General features: G+C 40.2%; 1 protein-coding gene across 1 annotated transcript in view; it reads right to left on the bottom strand.

The window, feature by feature from the left end:
• The window catches only part of dcaf5 (ddb1 and cul4 associated factor 5), a 93,939-nt gene that overhangs the window by 71,961 nt on the left and 1,322 nt on the right, over positions 1-20,656 (bottom strand). The window contains exon 2 of the mRNA XM_048599836.1: positions 10,407-10,550. Coding sequence (XP_048455793.1) covers positions 10,407-10,550 — 144 coding nt within the window. The remainder of the gene's footprint in view (positions 1-10,406; positions 10,551-20,656) is intronic.

Genomic DNA, 20,656 nt, shown 5'->3' with positions numbered 1-20,656 from the left:
ACAGATAGGCGGTTGAGTGACAGATAGGCGGTTGAGTGACAGATAGGCGGTTGAGTACAAGGCCAAGTATGCTTCCCCTTTGTGCTGATTCTCCGATAACATGCCACAAACCCAGTCTTGCAGCTATGTCTTTCCAGACTCGGTCAACTCGGTAAGTGCGACAGAGCCACTCGAGGATGGATATTGAAAATTCCCACCCAGAGTACCTTCAGTGCCCTTGTTATCTTTAGTGCCTCTTTCAAGCGGGTTCCCATGGAGCATCACTTATTCATCAGCTGAAGAAGGCTGGTAGCAGACAATCAGCTGATTTCTCTGCCTGTGCTTGACTTGATGCTATCCTTTGCACTTAAAATTGATCTGTGGAGAATGTGTCACTCAAGATACTTGCTGCTTATTTAGATGGCACATCTTTAATGCTAAAAGGAATAAGAGCGTGGTACATAATGAGCGCTCCTTTGTTATAAGTTACTACTAGGCCTTTAGGATCCCTGAAAAAGCTCAAAATTCTTTGAATTTTTTTTCAATTGCCTTCTGCCTTCAAATTAATTGAAATTTATGAGATTGAAAGTATGTATAAGTATTTAAATTAAAATGTGCAGTCATATGTTTCACAACATAATACTGATCCACCTAATTGTCTTTCTCCTTCAAGTACAGTTGTTAATTTAAGTCTCAGTCTAACCAGAGATTTATACAGCCTCAGCAGTACGTCTCTGCTCTTGTATTCTAGCCTTCTTGAAATAAATGCGAACATTACATTTGCCTTCCTAACTGCCAACGGAACCTGCCTGTTAACCTTAAGAGAATCAAATTATGACTCTCAAGTGCCTTTGTGCCTCAGATTTCTTAAGCTTTTCCCCATTTAGAAATTAGTGTGCGCCTCATTTCTTCCAACCAAAGTGCACAACTTCACATTTGCCCATACTGTATTCCATCTGCCACTTCTTTTCCCTTCTCGTCATCTGTCCAAGTTCTTCTACAGCTTCCCACTTCCTTAACACGGCATGTCCCTACACTTATCTTTGTGTCATCTGCAAAGGTAGCAACAATGCCCTCAGTTCCTTTGTCCAAATAGTTAATGTATAACATGAACAGTTGTGGTCCCAACACTGACCCCTGCGGAACACCACTAGTCACCAGCTGCCATCATGAAAAGGACCCCTTTATCCACACTCTCTGCCTTTTGCTAAGAAATGTGACTGCCCCGCGCCCCTCCCTGATGTGTCAGCTAATCCTCTTTCCATGCCAGTACCTTGGCCCTAACACCAAATAGCTCATGTCCACTGACTCTCCTTTGTCTACTTGCTCATTATCTCCTCAAATTCTAACAGATTTCAGGCATGACCTTTTTTTGACAAAATCATGCTGAATCAGCTCTATTTTACCTTGCACCTTCAGGCACTATGCAATCTCATCCTTAATAATGGACTCTAAAATCTTACCGACATCTAAGGTCAGGCTAAACAACCTACAATTTCATGTTTTCCGCCTCACTGCCTTCTTAAACAGCGGTGTTATATTGGCCATTTTCCAGTCCTCTGGGACCCTTTCTGGCTCCAGTGATTCCTTGACAATCACTACCAATACCTCCATAATCTCCATCAGAATTCTAGTCCATCTGGTCCAGGTGATTTATCCACCTTCAGACTTTTCAGCTTCCCCAGCAACTCTTCTTCAGTAATAGCTACTACACTCACCTCTGTCCTCTAACTCTCGGAGTTCTGATTTTGTTGTTGGTGTCTTCCATTATGAAAAATGATGCAAAGTACCCATTCAGTTCCTCCCTCGTTTCTTTGTTCCCTATTACTTGCATCTCTAGCCTCATTTTCCAACAGTCCAATGCCCACTCTTGTCTCTCTCTTATATTTCTTTAAAAAAAAACTCTTGCAATCTTCTATATTACTCACTAGTTTACCCTTACATTTCATTTTCTCCCACCCTTATTGCTTTTCTGGTTCTCCTCTGCTGGTTTTTAAAGGCTTCCCAGTCCTCTGGTTTCCCACTAATCTTCACCACATTGTATGCTTTTTCTTATGCTTTTATGCTGTCCCTAACTTCCTTTATCAGCCATGGCTGCACCATCCTCCTCTTAGCATGTTTCTTCTTCCATGGGATGACTTTCTGCTGTGCTTCCCAAATTATCCCCAGAAACTCCTGCCACTGCTGTTCCACTGCCTTCCCTGCTAGGCTCTCCTTCCAATCAAATCTGGCCAGCTCCTCCCTCATGTCTTTGCAGTTCCCTTTACTCAATTATAATATCATTACATCAGATTCCAGCTCCTCTCTCTCAAACTGCAGGGTGAGTTCTAACATTTGAGGGTCACTGCCTCCTAGGGTTCCTTTACCTTGAGCTCCCTAATCAAGTCTGCCGATTAACACATCACCAAGTCCAGAAATGCCTATTGTCTAGTGTGTTCTACCAAAAGCTACTCCAAAAAAATAAAAATGTCATAGACATTCCATGATATACTCTTCTTGGGTCCTGCTACCAACCTGGGTTTCCTAGACCATCTGCATATTGAAGTTCCCCATGATAATTGCAATAGTGCCTTCCTATCTCCTGATTGACTTTCTTCACCATATCCTGACTACTGCTAGGAGGCCTGCACATAACTCCAATTAGGGTCATTTTTCTTTGCAGTTCCTCTAATCTACCCACACATATTCTATGCATTCTAGTTCTATATCACTTCTTGTTATTTAATTTCATTTCTTACTAACATGGCAATCCTGCCCCCTCTGCCCAACCGCCTGCCCTTTTGATAGGACGTATATACTTGGATATTTAGGTCCCAGCCCTGATCGCTTTGCAGCCACATCTGTGATACCAACAACATCATAACTGCCAATTTCAATCGGCACGACAAGCTCATTTCATATACTGACAGCATTTACATTCAGCAACCTCAGTCCTGCATTGACTGCCACTCTTCTCATAGATGTCCTCTTATATGCCGTGCCCGAGTTAGATTCTTTACCCTTTCCACATACTCTGTCCTATTATTTGCACTGGAAACTTTAATAACCTTTGCTGAGCCCTCCTCCATTTGAACTTTTTTCCATAGTTTTCCATGCAACTGAACCCAATATTTAGTTTAAAGCCCTAGCTATGCCATTTGCCTTGACTCTTGTACCATCATGATTCAGGTGGAGCCCTTCTCGTGAGAACAGCTCCCTCCTTCTCCAATGTCCCATGAATTCAGACCTGATCCTCCGACACCGATTTTTCAGCCACACATTTACCTCTTTAAGCTTGCTTACCTTGTGCCAATTAGCTCTTGGCTCAGGTAGTAATCCAGAGATTACCAACTTTCTGGCTCTGCTTTTCTAATTTAACCCCTAGGTCCTCATATTCCTTCAACAGACATTTTCCTCTTTCTGCCTATATTATTGGAACCTATGTGAATTGTGACAACGGTATCTCCTCCACCACCACCACCCATCCCCCTCCCCCCACCCAACTCCAAGTTCATCGGCAACCGAGACGAATTATCCTGAATTTAGGCACCAGGCATGCAACACAGCCTTTTGAACTCTTGATCCTGGCCACAGAAAACAGTGTGTGTTCCCTGGACTGTACTATCCCCAATTATAAATACATTTCTCTTTTCTCCACACCCCCTGATACCTACTTCTTGAATGGCTCCTTGGTGCTATGGTCAGTTTGCTCATCTTCCCTATAGTCCCTGCTCTCATCCACAAAAGGGAAGAAGAATCTCATACCTGTTAGACAAACTCAAGGGTTGAGATTTCTTCAGAACTACCTCTGGATCCTTCTACCTGCCTCACTCATAGTGACACATTCCTGTCCCTGACCACTGACTGAATTCGAGGTAGTCAATCTAAGGAATGTGACTGCCTCATGCTCCTCCCTGATGAGTTGCAGCGTTCGGAGCTCAGACTCTAGCTCATCAACACTGAGCTGGAGTACCTCAAAGCAACCAGCAGTTGCTGTAGATGTGCTCGCTACGAACCACAATGGGATCCACCAGCTCCTACATCATGCAGGTACAACATTGCCTGGCCCTGCATCTGTTCTTTATTTATTGAGTTCTTATTTTGATTTTTTAAAAAAGTTCCTATTGGTCTTTTAGTTTTTTTTTAGACACGTAAATATTTGCCCTATTTACCTTCAATCTGAAAGTGAACAATGATAGATAGTCAAATTAATAGCTATTACCAAACAATGAACTTAGGGTTTTCCTGTGAGGTCCCTTTTTCTTTTGTGCTGGGCCCCTGATCTTGGGCTTCAAAGTATCCTGTAACAAGACCTCACAAACTACAAACCAAAAAAGCAAACAAAAAGAACTCTTACCTCCCCCACACCGAATTCCCACACTGCCTTCAAATTCCCCAAACAAAACACTTACTCCAGATATGATCTCTCCTTCCTGACCATACTAAGAAGTGTGCACCAATACTACTAGAAAAAGTCATCTACTCAATCCACTCAGGGATGCAAGACTAGGTATATATTAAGCTGTATATTTTTATGATAATTCCATTTTCAGCTGCATTAATGGAACTGCATCAGGTAAGACAATGGTTGTTTTAAATACTTTTTAATGCTAAAATTGATGCTTATTATATCAATCAATTGTACTGGAAAATGTTGTCATTATCAAATGCATTTTAGTAGAAACATAAACTGTGACTTGTTGAGTGCAACTGCAAATGCAATTTGGGCCAAATGTCAAAACTACCTGTAAATAAATGCAAATTTGCATACTTATAACAACAGACAAAGACAACATATAAAGTAAAACATTTGCACTCTGAATTTTGTGGTTACAATTTTGACTCACCTTCGGTATCCATTTTGTGACCTAGGATAAAAGGCTCTGAACGCCAAATATTGTTCAGACCAATTATAAATCTCACTTTGTAATCTATTACAAACTACATTTATTAAGTGATATTGATGAAAAGTAAATATAGCAAATTAAAGACAGATTTCTTCCAGTACAGTTAATTACCAATTAAAATATAAATGTTTCAAATCTCTGATAACACTCTCAACATGGAATACAAGTCTTAGGAAGAGATGGTAAAATTTGAAATTGTCACAAGCTGCAGTGTTCTCAAATAAAAACAGAAAATATGACACAAGGTTAATGCTGTTTTTTTATTCCACGGACGCTGCCAGACTTGCTGACATTCACCAGCATTTTTTAATTTCAGATTGCCAGGATCTGCAGTATTTCGCTTTTATTCAAGCTTTCTCAAATGCTTGGTAAAGCAGATATATAAATACAGATTACATCCTTTATTAGCTTAGATGATCAAATTGACACAAAAGAAGTTCAGCAGATGGGCTCTTATATCTAAATTGATCCAATCACTAGAAGGTTAATAAGCATAATTCTGACAGGACTTATTCATATATTTTGCCCTTGTACCATAAAAGCAAATTCAGACCACTCCAGGGCAATTGAAAAATAAATTTTTCCTTCTGATACAAAAGGCCTCCTTCTGTGCTGTAACAATACAGTGAAAATACCAAAGTAATCAATATTGAAGCGCTTGTACTAGCTATGCAAACTTTGCACCTACCACTCGAAAGCAGGGCATCCAGACCTTTTAAAGGAGCAATCTGTAAACGAGCAGTAACGTGCATGTCTTGTGACACAAAAAAAATCAACTTAGAAAAACCTCTGCTTCTTGGAGCTGTCTGCACAATGTATAGCCGGCCATCAAATCCGATATGGAAAAATGAAAAATCTAGCCTTCCACAATTTGAGAATAGATAATGAAGGTGGCCATTAATGAAGGCCACCCTACCTAATGAAGGGTAAAGCAATCACTAAACACAATACGTTAGCACTGACCTATGAGCCGAAGATGCGAAATGGTTTCCCGAAATCGATGTTCTGGGTGTGAAGTAATTGATGGGACACAAGTGTCAAATGATGGAGGGTGCGATAGGAAATAAGATTGAGAGGATATTTGAGAGTGGAACACATCACCCAAACTCCCCGTTGTCAAAACTGTTTATACACAGATGTATATATTAATATGATGTGAAAATATGTTTAGAATTTGTATCAGAATTTCTCTGTACTAGTCACAGCCCACCTACAGGAGATGTAATTAGGCTTCACTGAAAAGACATGATTTATCACCTATATAAACACTAAAAATGTTAATGATTGTGTAGTCATTATGTAGTTAAAGCCATGAGTGATGGATATTATTTTCAGTAAGGACTAAAAACAGTTACACTGCTTGTTTGGTGCAGAGGTAGCATCCCTACCTCTAGGCCAAGAAACCAGGTTCAAGTTCGAGCTGCTTCAAAGTGTGCAATATCATCTTTGAAATGTTGATTAGAAAATACCTGGAAACATTTATAAAGAGATAATGGAGGTACATGCAGAGCTCACTGGTATGCTTGAAACCTTTCACAGCCAGTCTCAAAACCAAATTTTAATTTTTATAAATTTGCTGTATAGTTTGACCTGAATTAGAATTCTCTTTATGGGAAGCCATCTGTTAAGACTTGTTTAATTTGGTCTTTTATTGATGCACTAAATTAATTAGTTATTTAAAAATGGTATGAAGAGGTTGGGGAGAGCTGTCAACTGCTATACTTAAGGCCTCCATGACTGTTGGGCACTTAGTGTACAAACCCAAATCTTAATTTTCAGTGGAGGCTTTGTCTTTCATTGTAATGCTCCTTTGCTGGGCTTGTTGATCTGGGTTAATTTGTTCATGACAGTTCAGTTAGCTTAGTTGTTAATTTCAGAAGAGTGTAAAGAGGCTGGGAGGAACAGTGTCCATTGGTTTGCCTTGAGCCTTCTGAGACCGATGGGCAATGCAGGGGCTGGAGGGCTTCATCAGCCTACAAAACCACAATTTAGTTTGAATTTGTAAGCTTCCTTTGGGTGGGGATTTGTCCTTTGTTGCAGTACTCTCTAAGGTGTTGTAACTTTGAGTTTATTCGATGTCAATTTCAAAAATTTATAGCAATTGATTGTATACCAAGTTGACAACTATGGAACAGAAGTCTGCATTGCTGCTTTCTGGGAATTAACCTGCCATCAGTCAAGAGTTTGTATCTTCTCTCATACTTCACCATGTAGCTTGGTTTAATTTAACTGTTAATTGTCTGTTTCAAGTCTACATTCCAGCTACAAAACCCGTTTTCCAAAACAGTGGGGTGCACACTATGGACACGTCAAAGATTAAAAATCAGAAGACTGGCATAACAAACAAAAATCAGTCCTGCTGACATTTTAAAATTAATATTCGCTTTAAATTTATCATGTCTACAAAAAAAAGGTCAATAAAGCAGATAGTTAGTAACTGCAGGGTCAGAAGGGATTTAAATATTTGATGCTTTTTCTGCCTCTTGTTTATGTAGCCACCTCAAAGATGAAGCACTCCATAAAACAATGGACAGCAAAACGGATTGCTTAGTTCAATATTACCTTGCTGTACGGATGCAATAATTGATTGAACACAGGACTTCATGGCAATAAATCTTACCAAATGATAACTATATAATTTAAACCTTTTTAGGGGAAAGCTTGTCCACCAGTGGGTGATGTATTCATGCCGAAATCTGATCCTTGAATAAGACAGACTCATTAATTAAATGTGCTGTCTGACATCTTTTTCAACATTTTGGCTTTATTTTTCATGGAAACTGTATGAACCTGGCTATCCATGCTTCTTCTCATTTTGCTTTACCATGGAACTACATTTCATAGCTCAAAAGCATGAAGGTACAAGTCAACAATTGCTAATTGTTTCAATTTTTGGCTGTTTATCAACATTACTTCTCCGCAGCAGAATGATGGGCACGTACACACATACACACAGTCACACAAAGAACATTACCACACTGCAGCTTCACACTTTTTTGCAGACCTTTACAAAGGAGAACAAAGAGTGGCATGGTGGCTCAGCGGTTAGCGCTACTGCCTCACAGCGCCAGGGACCTGGGTTCGATTCCAGCCTCAGATGATAATCTGTGAAGTTTGCACATTTTCCCCGTGTCTGCATGGATTTCCTCTGGATGCTCCGGTTTCCTCCCACAGTCCAAAGATGTGTAGTGTAAGTGGATTGATCATGCTACCCATAGTGTCCAGGGATAGGCTGTGTGGATAAGCCAGTGGGAATGGAAGGTAACAGGGTAGTCTGGGTGTGATGCTCTTCAGAGGATCGGTGTGGACTCGATGGGCCGAATAGCCTGCTTCCACACTGTAGGGTTTCTATGAACTGGCAGGCTCAATATCAAAATAGCTGCCTGGCTCTAGTTGTGAAATAATCAACCATTATCATAGGAAAAGAAATCTAGAAAACCTAATTTATTAAGTGTTCTATTAAGAAATTGGAGGAAACAAATTTTAATACCCTGGTAGAAGTATAACAAACAGCTACGGAGATTATCCGTTGAACTGATGCAGCACATATTGAGTTAAAAACATGCTAAAAATAAAGTGAGTGTAGAAAAGTCAACACAGAAAAAGACTAAATTGTGTTGGCCTTACAAATAAGGGGCACTTCAAACCCAGCTATGCCTTCTGCAATTGTTGAGAGTAACGAAGAACTACAGCTAAAATCCTGTTTAATAGCAATTTGTTGGCTTTACAAATGTGCATGGGTATTTTCAGTGCAAACCGAAGACAGCGTTATTTACAGATTTCTTTCAAATGAAACAGCTTTTTTGCCTCATTAAATAAAAAACAATATTAATGAAATTCAAGGTATAAAGATCAAAAATGTAATATTTAAGATCATAGAATCCCTACAGTGTGGCTCTTCGGCCCAACAAGTCCACACTGACCCCTGGTGCATCCCACCCGGACCCATACTCCTATAACCCACCTAACCTACACATCCCCAGACACTGTGGGCAATTCAGCATGGCTAATCCACTCAACCTGCACATTTCTGGACTGCGGGAGGAAACCGGAGCATCCAGAGGAAACTCATGCAGACACGAAGAGAATATGCAAACTCCACACAGACAGTCGCCCTCGGCTGGAATTGAACCCGGGTCCCTGGCGCTGTGAGGCAGCAGTGCTAACCGCTGAGCCACCGTGTCGCCCTAATGAGAATGAGAATTGTTCTTAAAAAGTCAGGTTTCCCATGGCCTTATGTGTGGCAAATCAGATAATTCACCATTTTTAAACAATATAGGAGTGTTTGGAATAGCATCAAGCCCACTGACTTATAGTGATGAGTAAGACAAGTTCCATTTCTATTATTTAGGTTCTCATTAGCACTTTGAAGATTGAAAATTGCAACAGCAGTAGCCTCCACATTAATTCATTAAATTTTTATCCCTTACATTTTAAGAATAGGAACACACAGCAAAATGTCACATTAGTACCACCAGTTGGGTTTGGTACTTGATATTAACGAGTTCTGATGAGGGCTAATGGAACCTAGTTAGTCCTCAGACTACACAGACTCCTAGACTTTGACAGAGTACTATAACATAACATGGCATCACTGTAAAAGGAGGAACATTGGGCTTGAGATAGTGTGGTGATTGGAGCCAGGCAGATCTTACTGACTATGAGATCCTTGCTTGAGGTTGTTAACCTAGGCTAATCAGGGAGCCCTGGCTGAGCGGTATAAACAGGGGATTCAGAATCTCCTCATTTCACGCTCTGACTCCAATCTGGCTGGCTACAGCCAGTCTACTGTGCACAAAGGTGACTTGGTGATGGGATATTGGCCTCTGTGTGGTTATTTCAGTTAGAGAATTATGTTTTAAAGTATGGGGCTTTTGATACTTTGTTAACCAGAATTGGATGCAATGTTATTCCTGACCAGAACACTGTATAACTTCATTTTCAGATTTATAAAACACTGACTTGTAAATAAAGCTGAAGCTATAGTGTCCATCCTTGGAAAATAGCGGCACTGAGCACTTAGGTGTCTGCCTGGCAACTTCAAAGTAAGTTAGTTGATTAAGTTATTGGTCTGAAAAAGACTTCCTTCATCCACTGCAGCAACGGACAAGTGAGTTAAGAATTAGGTTTAATTATCTGTACAGCCTGTTCAAATTTTAATGAAAAGTGCAGTTTGCTATTACTGTTCTGATTAACACAGTTTTCAGTATATTGCTTAACACAAGTCAGCTGCTTGTTTGTTCAGAAAGCTCCATTCCAAAGTTTAAGCAGCATTTATGCAATCATTTGCACAATCATTCCATTAAATTATATCCACATATCAAAAGGAAAAACAAACAAACAAATCCACATTGTGCAACCCATTTTAATAATTTCAAACTAAAATTTAAACATAGCTGCTTGTGGAAATACTGAACTGTTGGACATCAATTTAATAGGGTATGTAAATTATAAAGTTAGCAAAAGCTATGTATCATTTAGTGTTCAAAGAAATCAAAGTTGAAGTAATGTAACATGTTTATAGGATGCAAGATTTCTTACCTCCTGAAAAGAGATGGGTATTTGTGCTGTCAAATGCTAAACAGAATATGTTGGATAGATGTTCGCCTTTTAGTTGGACAGGTTTAGCTTTTGAATGAATAGCTTTATCAACATGCCACAACAAGACACGACGGTCATCTCCTCCTGTCATTAAAAGCAAATTTGCAAGTTACTCTTCAGTTCAAAGCATGAGTACTTCTAAGCAAATTAAAGCAGACTGCGAACAACTCCATTTATACAAAAATCACTAGAAAGAAAAGCTTGCAATAACACAACACAAACCGAGAGCCACAAGCTGCAGTAGGGCTGTGGGACAAGAACTGATCAGCTACCGGACCATAGTGGTCATTGCTGCTTTGGAGAAAAAAAAACTAGGGTCCAAGAGAACTTTTACAGTCACTTTGTGTCTGGCTAGTTATTATAAGACTTGTTGGAGACAGCCTCTGTTTTGCTGTCAGTGGGTTGGATCCCAACATGTATTCACCATGTGATGCTCAGATCACTTGTCTTTCTTGCGTCTTGCTCACACTTCCCCCTCTTGTTGTCAATTTGGCATCAACAGTTCAGGAATGGGAAGTAACAAGTCAAAAGGGAGGGAAACGGTGAGAGGCAGAGTGAATGAGTGGAAGGCTCAGGAAGGGAGGCAGTGGTAACATGGAGCAGGCTGAGAAATCTTCTTTTAGTCACCGGGCATCCATCCAGGCAAAGACCTTCAATAGTACAGCAACGCCCTTACTGCACTCAACTCACTCCTGACCATCCACTCTCCACCCTCACCTGCTCTCTTGCTGTGGGGCTGCAGAAAGTTAAAACAAAGTCAGATTGGAAAGGAAAATGGAAAAGCACTGATATAGAGCCTTTCACATTCTTAGCATGTCTGCAAAGCCAATACAAGCCAATTCTGCAAGTCCAGTCACTGTTGTAATGTTTGCTTTGTGAGTAGGATCAGAGTACAACTACAGTGTCTTTGTATGAGTAAGCAGGTTGCAGATTCAAGTCCTGCTTCAAAGAGGTGAATGCAATACCAACACTGATACTCCAGGAAATACTTGCGGAATACAGTCCTGCCAGCCACCTTTCAGATGGAACCACAAATCAAAACTTCATCTGCTTACTCAGGTGAATGGAGAACAGAGCCAAGAAGGATCCACAAGCATTTAAGCAAACATTACTTCTTCTATCAAAATACCCAAAAAGAACCAATTCTCTATTCCATAGGGATAATCTGAAATTGTAAACTTAATCTAATAAATGCTTGTTCCATATCTTTCACAAAGCAGCTGTACATAAAGCAGACAGATGCAACCAAGAGATGCCGAACAAATTATCCATTTTGGCATTCCCCAGGTCCACAGACGGTCATTAGTCAATTCTGTTCATTCAGTGACATTACAAAATGGCTTAACATGCTGAATACCTAAAAAGCAACAAGCCATGACATCATCTAGAGTGTAGTGTAGAATACATGGTCAGTACTAGCTGTACCTCTAATCAAGCAGTTTCAGTATAGTTACAGTCCAATACTGGTATTAAAGCAGCAGAGTGGAAAATTACTTCTGTCCACAAAAATCAAGGCAAATTCAATTTGGCCAATGACTACTCGCCAACATCTCATTTGTTGGCGAAGGCTCGCTGGTATTCAGTTTAGGTTACACCAGAATAACTCAGCTCCAGGTCTCATTACAGCCTTGATCCAAACATACACAAACAAGGTGAAGAAAGAGTGACTGCCCTTGATATCAAGACAACATTTGACAGAGTGTGGCATTAGGGAGCCCTGTAAAATTAAAACCCATGGAAACCAGTGGGGGAACTTCTACCTAACACTAATGAAGGATACTGTGACTGTCAGAGACCAATCATCTCAGGCACAGATCATGGGTGCAAGAATGTCTCAGGATAAATATTCACTAATCAGCCTGTTTATAGACTTAAATAAACACCCTCTTCAGCAGGAGAGACTTAACCCAGGCCCCTAGCTCAGAGGTGGACACTGCAACTGTGCCACATGAGCCCAAGTGCCTCAGGGTAGTGTCCAAGGCCCAAGCTTCTTCAGCTGCTTCGTCAATCATCTTTCTTCTATCATAAGATCAGAGTGGGCATTATGGATGATTATACTGTTCAGTTCAATTGCAACTTCTCAGACAATGAAGCATACCCACATTCATCAAGATCTCTATAAAATTCAATTTTGGATTATTCAGTGACAACTTAAAACTCATGCCACACATCATATAACAGCAGAAATGCTCACTACCTTCCTTTAACATTCAATATCTCACATTCATGTCCTGCAGGTTTACAACTGACTAAAAACTCTACTGGACCTACTACATAAATACTGTGGTTATGGGAGCAGATCTGCTGCTGAGTATTGTTTAATGAATAACTCACCTTGCAATTCACCAAAAGTTCAGAATGTGATGGAACACCTCACCTACTTGAACAAGTGTAGATCTAACAACCCTCAAAACCAATAGGGTCTAGGACAAAGAAACCTGCTTTATTGATATCCCATTCACTTCCTTTGCCACCAGTGCAAATGCCTCTGGCATGTACTATCTACAAGATGCACCGCATCAACTCAACCAGACTTCTTACTGCAGCATCTTCCAAACCTTTTATCTTTCACAAAGAATGTGTAACAGGTGTATACAAACAACAAAACATCAAGAGCAAATTCCCCTCCAAACCTCTCATCTTCCTGGGCACTAAATCATCATTCACCTTTGTCACCACTGGGCCAAAATCCAGAAACACTACAATCACAAACCATATGGGAATACTTAAACCACATCAATCTGTGGCAATTCATGGTAGTAATTACCTACCACCTTATTGAAAATAATTATGGGTGGGCAATATATGTTGCTCTTCTCAGCAACAACCACAGACTATGAATGAATAATTCAACATTTATACAGACAGAAGACTATAAGAAATTGGAACAGGAGTAGGCTGTTCAGTCCCTTGAGCCTACTACAATATTCTGCAAGTCTACTTTCCTGCCACTTCCCTGGAACTCTCGAGTCTCTTACTGATCAAAAATTCATCAATCTCAACTTAAAAATAGCAAGAACTCTGTCCCCACAGCCCTCTGTGGCAAGGAGTTCTAAAGACTCTCAACCCACTAAGAGAAGAAATTCTTCTGCATCTCAGTCTTAAATTGGCGTCCCTTTATTCTGAGACTCTTCCATGACAGGAAAAATCATCTCGGCATTTATCTTGTTAAACGCCTTAAGAATCCTATATATTTCAATGAGATCACCACTCATTCTTCTAAACTCCAATGAGTAGAGTCCCTAAATGTTTAATCTTTGCTCATAAGACAATCCCTTCATTCCAGAGATCATTGTATTGACCCTTCTTTGAACTGCCTCCAATGAAACAATATATTTCCTTAAATAAGATGACCAAAACTGCTCATTACTCCAGATGTGGTCTCACTAGCACCTTGTACAGTTACAGCAAGACATCATACTCATACTCTAACCTCAAAATAAAGGCCAACATTCCTGATTACTCTATTTGTCAACTTTTTGCCCACTTACTTAATATCACTCTGTTATACCCCTGTCACAATTTGCTTTTCCATTAATTCTAGTGTCTGCAAATCTGGCTACATTCATTTCTTTCCTCCAAGTTATTAACATACATTATAAACAGCTGTGGTCCCAGCAGTGATCACTGTCACAGGTCACGAACCTGAAAAAGAACCCCTAATCCCAACCGACTGCATCCTGCCCATGATCCAATTCTCTATCCATGCCAAGATAATACCCTCAAAAGGGTGGGCTCTTAGGGATAAAATGCATTAGGTAAGCCCTATCGTATCTAGTTATTAGCATCTCTTCACACGCTGCTGATTCACCTCCTATCATTTACACCTAAGAAACACCAAAGAGACTAGAAAAAAAAACTGCAGCTACTTCAAGATCTCTCTCATCTCCCTATCAATCACAGCGAGCTTGAAAATTACTCATTATAACTAGAAATGGCATTTCCGGTCTCTTTTAAAAGTACAGTAGGAATACTATACAAACCATATCACTTGTGCCAAAGAATGAGAAGTTCTGGTATCTACCTAATGGTTTCTTCAGCAATTTACAGATACAGCTACTAGACATATTATTCATATCAATTCCAAATACCCTACCCAAATTGTATACAATCACCTCAACATTTTAAAAACCTTATCCATTTTCATGTCAAGTCTGCGTTATTTCAAACAATCCTATCATATTGTGACACCCAAGTCTCATCATTATTTCCAGACCTAGTTATCCAGGACTATTATTTCAGAATTAAACCATATGCAGTATTTCAAGTATATTCCTAACAGAACATTGACAGCCTTCAATTCATATTGAAAGTGCCTATAATGATCTTCTTGACATACCCCATGACCAGCACAAAGGTTGCACACCATTAATGACTAGGCCCAAATCTCTTCCTTGATTAAGTATTATCAGATTACAGGATTGTCTGGCCATTAATTCACAGAAAGGATCTAGGCTTTCAAAAAAAAAATTGTTTTAAATAATAAGATTTTTCCAAGCAATATCCAGCAGTTAGAAAAGGTGACAGTTGAATCATAGGTTAATAACAAACACCAGTGAGTAGAAGCAATTTGTTAATTTAATCAGTAAACACCTTACATCCAATTATTCTATGAAACAGGCTCGCTGTTACACCAACAGGTACAAAACAGACAGAGGCAGAGTCATACGCACGGCAACAGACCCTTCGGTCCAACCAGTCCATGCCGAACAGAATCCCAAACTAAACTAGTCACACTTCCCTGCACGTGGTCCGTGTCCCTCCAAACATTTCTTATCCGTGTACTTATGTGAATGTCTTTTAAACATTGTAACTGCACCCGCATCTACGACTTCCTCTGGAAGTTCATTCCACGCACAAACCAATCTGTGCAAAAAAAAAAAAAATTGCCCCTCGTTGTTCTTTGAACCTTTCTCCTCTCACCTTGAAAATGTGCCCCCTGTGTCTTGAAAGCCTCTACACTACGAAAAAGACACCTGCCTTTCACCTTATCTATACCCCTCATGATTATATAAACCTCTATAAAGGTCACCCCTCTACCTCCTACACTCCAGTGAAAAAAATCACAGCCCATCCACCCTCTCTCCATAACTCAAACCCTCCATTACTGGCAACATCCTATGAAATATCTTCTGAACTCTCTTCAGCCTAATAATATCCTTCCTGTTACAATGTTACAAGAAATGGACAATGTACTTCAAAAGATACTGAAGAATTTTACAGCACAGAAAGAGGTCATTCACTCCATCATGTTGGTGTCAGCAATTTCAAAGAGAAAACCAAATATTCCCACTTCCCTACTCTAAAATCATAACCTTGCAAATTTCTCTTTTAAATGATTTGTTCATGGTCAGGCCCAATTAAGACTGTATGAGCAAACAGGCTAAACTCAGGAGAATGTAACAGGTTAACGAGTTATTTTCTTTAACTCAAGCATGGCAACCTACTAACATGAAGAAGCATTGCACATTCATTCATTTTCTGTTATTGATGAGAACAATTATACTGATTAAAGTTGTTGCTCTCTATGCAAAATAAAGCAACATAATTCATAAGGAACCTCACATTTTTCTTGTCTAAATAAAATTAGAGAAGTACATCGGGGCCAAAGACACAGAAACATGGGGAAAAAGGAGCAGGAGTCAGCAAATCGGCCCTTTGAGCTTGCTCTGTTATTCAATATGATCATAAATGTTCAGCCAACTCAGTATCCTGGTCCTGCTTTCTCCCATACCCTTTGATCTCTTTAGCACTTCAATAAAAATTTAACATTATGGTTTCAACTGCTTTCAGTGAAAGTATGACTATCCAGTTTATATTGCACAGATGTACCACTGGAAAACTCTAGGATCATGCTGTGCATAAACAGATACTGGACAATGGGAGTCAATTCTGAAGTGTGAAGAACACATGGTTCAATTACAACCACCAGTATCACTGCCAGAGTATCACTGCTTCTGAGCAAAGAAAATATTTTAATGACTTGTAGGGAATGCAAGGGTGGAGGACACCAGAGGCTCTAGTCATTGTCCTACTTGATTTTAGGAGTTGTGTCACAGGACTAGAGAATTCCAAATATTCCACCTCTTCAAACAAAAGGGGAAGGGGTACACTCAGTAAGTGCAGCCCAGCTTGTTAAGATAAATCATGTATGACAAACTGAATTGAGTTTTTCAGTATATAACAGAGGGCAAAGCGTTTATGCAGTTTCTATTGAGCATATGGACTGCATCATATAAAAAGACTCACTAGTAAAGACTATGAGTAATTGGACAGAAACAGTATGGATATCAAATAGGCTAAGAGACAGGATGCAGAGAATAATGTGAAAGGAGAGGTATATTCAGTGCTATCACCCAGGAGACTGGATTAAAACCAATACTGTTTTGAAATATCTTAAAACGATTAGAACTTGGATGCAGTCGATGTCAAGACATGGATATGTTATACACTAAGAAGAATGTTAAGAAATTGAAAAAGGAAGTCCAAAGTGATGTATTTTCAAGGAAGAATGAGGACAGTCAATAAATTGTGTAATATTCTACTGTATGTGTCCTCTGCCTGAAAGCAGGTCCTTAGCTCACGATGATAGCCTGATAATTCATCCTGAGCCATTTTTCCTAGTAGCATTTTTTTTGTCAGTGACGGTTTGACTACAGAGTAAAATAATATAATTTTAAAGTGATTGTGGAAAAAGAAAGACATGGGATGTACACACACAAAACTCTGAAGGGGGTCAGGATAAGGTGATAAAGTTGTTAAGAAAAAGCATCTGGGATCTTGTGCTTTCAGAATAGAGATACAGTTCCAGATACTGGGCGGCATGGTGGTTAGCACTGCTGCCTCACATCGGCAGAGACCCAGGTTTGACTCCAGCCTTGGCTGAATGCTTGGAGTTTGCGTGTGGGTTTCCACTGGGTGTTCTGGTTTCCTCATACAGTCCAAAGATGTGGAGGTTAAGTGGACTGACCACACTAACTTGTCCTAGAGAGTCCAGGGATTTGCAAGCTAGGTGAATTAGCCATTGTAAATGCAGAGGTGGGGGCTGGGGGTGACAGTTCTGGATGGGATGCACTTTGAAAGTTCGTTCAGACTCAATGGATCAAATGGTCTCTTTCTGAACCGTAGGAATTCTACGATTCGACCATTAGCAAAGTGACAACACTCATCATTGGTCTTGAAGGAAGCTGCTGCAAGGATCTGGTGATCTCTGTATTGAGTGCATTTTCTTTGGCCTGACATTTGTTTGTATCTGATGCAAAGTCAAAGTACTTCCATGTATCCAGCAACGCTAACATATTACGACAGATGAGGCAACCAATCATATTTAAGTATTCTAACAGACAGCAAACCAGCTAGTAAAGCGCAGTGTAAAATTTTTCTAAGGGGGGAAAAAAATCAGTGTGTGAAATAAATAATTGGGGCATATAAATGGTACTAAGGTAGAAGCTGAAGCTAAAGTAACATTAATAGATTTAAAAAGTGAACATCATAAGGCAAACGTGACGTTCAGAAATATTTTTTACAAAACTTTTTTCATGGTCAATGAGGTTGTTCTTCAGTACCTGTAACCTATTATGATATTAAAAATCTACATACATTTCATTCAGTAAGCTGTACCTTTTCAGGACTTTTTAAACTAGCTTAATCAAATAAAAGAGCAAGAATTTCCAACGAGTTGATTTCCACTTAATGGGGTCAGGGAGTATCTACAATAGTGCACTCATTGAAGAGCAGAATCACTGACAACAGCTTCTCAATTTCCACATTCAACCACACATGGTCAGATCCCCAAAAGTTGTTGTCAGTCCACAGAAGCAATGATAGCAAATACAATCATTAATACTACAGAGACAAGACCTGAAGAGTCCAGAAACAAGAAAGGATTATTAAAGCTTCAGAAATCATTGGTAAGGGGGTCAACTTATATTTTAGTGATACAAGATGATGAATTTACTAGAATTGCAACAGGAATGCGAGACATCAGAATTGTAGGACTGTTCTCCTCAGGTCAAGGATTTAGTTTCAACACGTTAAAATTATAGTAAATGGGGCAAAATTGTATATCCGACAGGAAAGGACACGAATTTGAGGTAACTATTAAAAGAACCAGAAGCAACATTTGCACTGAGTAGTGATCTGCAACCCACTGCATGAAAAGGTAATGGAATTAGTTTCAATATTAACTTTGAAAAGAAAGTTGAATAAATACTTCAGGCGAAAAGGAATTTGTAGGTCTATGGGGAGAAAAGCTCAATATAATAGGACTAAATGGGTCACTCTTTCAACAATCAGCAGGCATGATGGGTTATTGTATGCCTGACAGCCTTTTCAGTGCTATTTAACTTTTTGATTCCACATAATATTATAAAAACAGATCATACTGTCAGACAAATATGCGATAATATGTTGTGATGATCTATAAATATTGAAATATGCTTATAAAGCATTTCACAAGCTGGTAAAAGTTTCCAGAACCTCTGGCTACACATAAATCAAGGGAATTAAAACATGTTTAAGACACCCAACATGTTATGAATACCACACCACTGACAGCCAGTTTATAAAAGCTGCAATTCCAGCACTTTCTTCAAAGTGAAAGATGTCAACTATTATTTCAGAATAATTAAAAACTGAAATCAGAGGAGCGAGGTGTGCGGTCACAGGACTGGACGGGATTCAATTGCCCATTACCGGTTGCTAATAAAGCAGCTTTCACAGCCACAAGAACCTCACTACTGCACCAATTTGCTCAGATAATCTGAAGGAAAGCTGCACCAGAGGGGTTAAAAGCGTAAACAGCCAAATATTATAAACGTAGATATTGTGGTCCCGGTATCTTTCTATGGTTTGGATATTGCACACCCCAATCTAGTATTGTTTCAAAAAGTGTGTATCTGAAAAAACAAGTAGCTTTAATTTAACATTTGTAAAAATATGTGCACACGAGATGCAAGCATTGCCAGTACAGCCAGTTTCTGTTGCTCATCTCTTATAATTACCCTTGAGGAAGTGATGGTGAGCCACCTTCCTGGATCACTACAGTCTGTAGAAGGCAGGTAAACCCACAGAGCTGCTGGGAAGTCCCAGAATTGTAGGCATTTGTTCAATTTCCTTTCTCTCCACACTCACACCACCCCTTTTATCCCTTCCGTATACCGTTCCCTCAACCATGCACCTCCCGACAAACACCTCCATTCAAACCATCTGACGCCTTCACACTCCAACTGTACCTTTCTCCCATCAACTTACTGCACACCCTCTTCACTGATTGTAATCTTGTCTTCCCATCACCGACCAGACCCTCGCAACCTTCTGCAGTACCACCCACCCTCGCAACCTTCTGCAGTACCACCCACATACTCCACCCTTTGGCCCAACCCATAGCTCTCTTCCCATCATTCCACCGCATCCCTCCTCAAACCCTACACACATGCCCATACCCTCCTCTCATCAACCCATCTGCAACCCTGCATCCCTCATCCGCACTGTCTGTATTTTTGTCCAGCACTCCCCTCCCATCATCTAATGGAATTCATTCCTACAGCATCCAGGGAGCCCCACCATCCTCTGTCCAGCCCCCTTCCCAGCCCAGCACCTCTCCCGCTGCACACCAATTGCAACCTCTGATGTACTTCTCTCATTACATCCCACACCTCTATTCCCTCCCTCGTCCTCTGCTCAAATTCTCTGATCTCCCACTGGCCCTCTCCTTTCCCCCTCGTCCCTGTCCCTTTCCCAATCACTCAACAGCCATATTGGCAATAATTCCAACAGGGAACTAGAATCTGTAGTGATTTCACCATCTGTGGCCCATGGCATGATAACTGGAGCATTCCCTATTTGCGGTGCTGCCTGAGATCAGCTGAAGTGACAAGGGACCACGAATCAAATCGGGACTCTTCCCCGAACCTGTGTTGCCCAGTCCAGTCCCACCACTGAAGCCCCTTATTTTACTTCCTGAGATTAATACCCTGCGGGAGTCTCATTGCTTTAGCAGGACATTAACAAGGTGCATCCCAACCCCCTCCCTTCTGGCCAGAGGATAAATACTCACAAATAACACACACTCATTACAGAAATGGGTGACTCTACGAGGTTAGCCAATGTTTGCCCAGTGAGCCATTCCAGAGTGTAGAGCTGGATGAACACAGCAGGCCAAGCGGCATCAGAGGAGCAGGAAGGCTGAC

The sequence above is a fragment of the Rhincodon typus genome, chromosome 8 (assembly GCF_021869965.1).
Source record: "Rhincodon typus isolate 14 chromosome 8, sRhiTyp1.1, whole genome shotgun sequence".
Lineage (NCBI taxonomy): Eukaryota > Metazoa > Chordata > Chondrichthyes > Orectolobiformes > Rhincodontidae > Rhincodon > Rhincodon typus.
The sequence above is the reverse complement of the archived record's forward strand: the minus strand, read 5'-3'. Positions and strand labels throughout refer to the sequence as shown.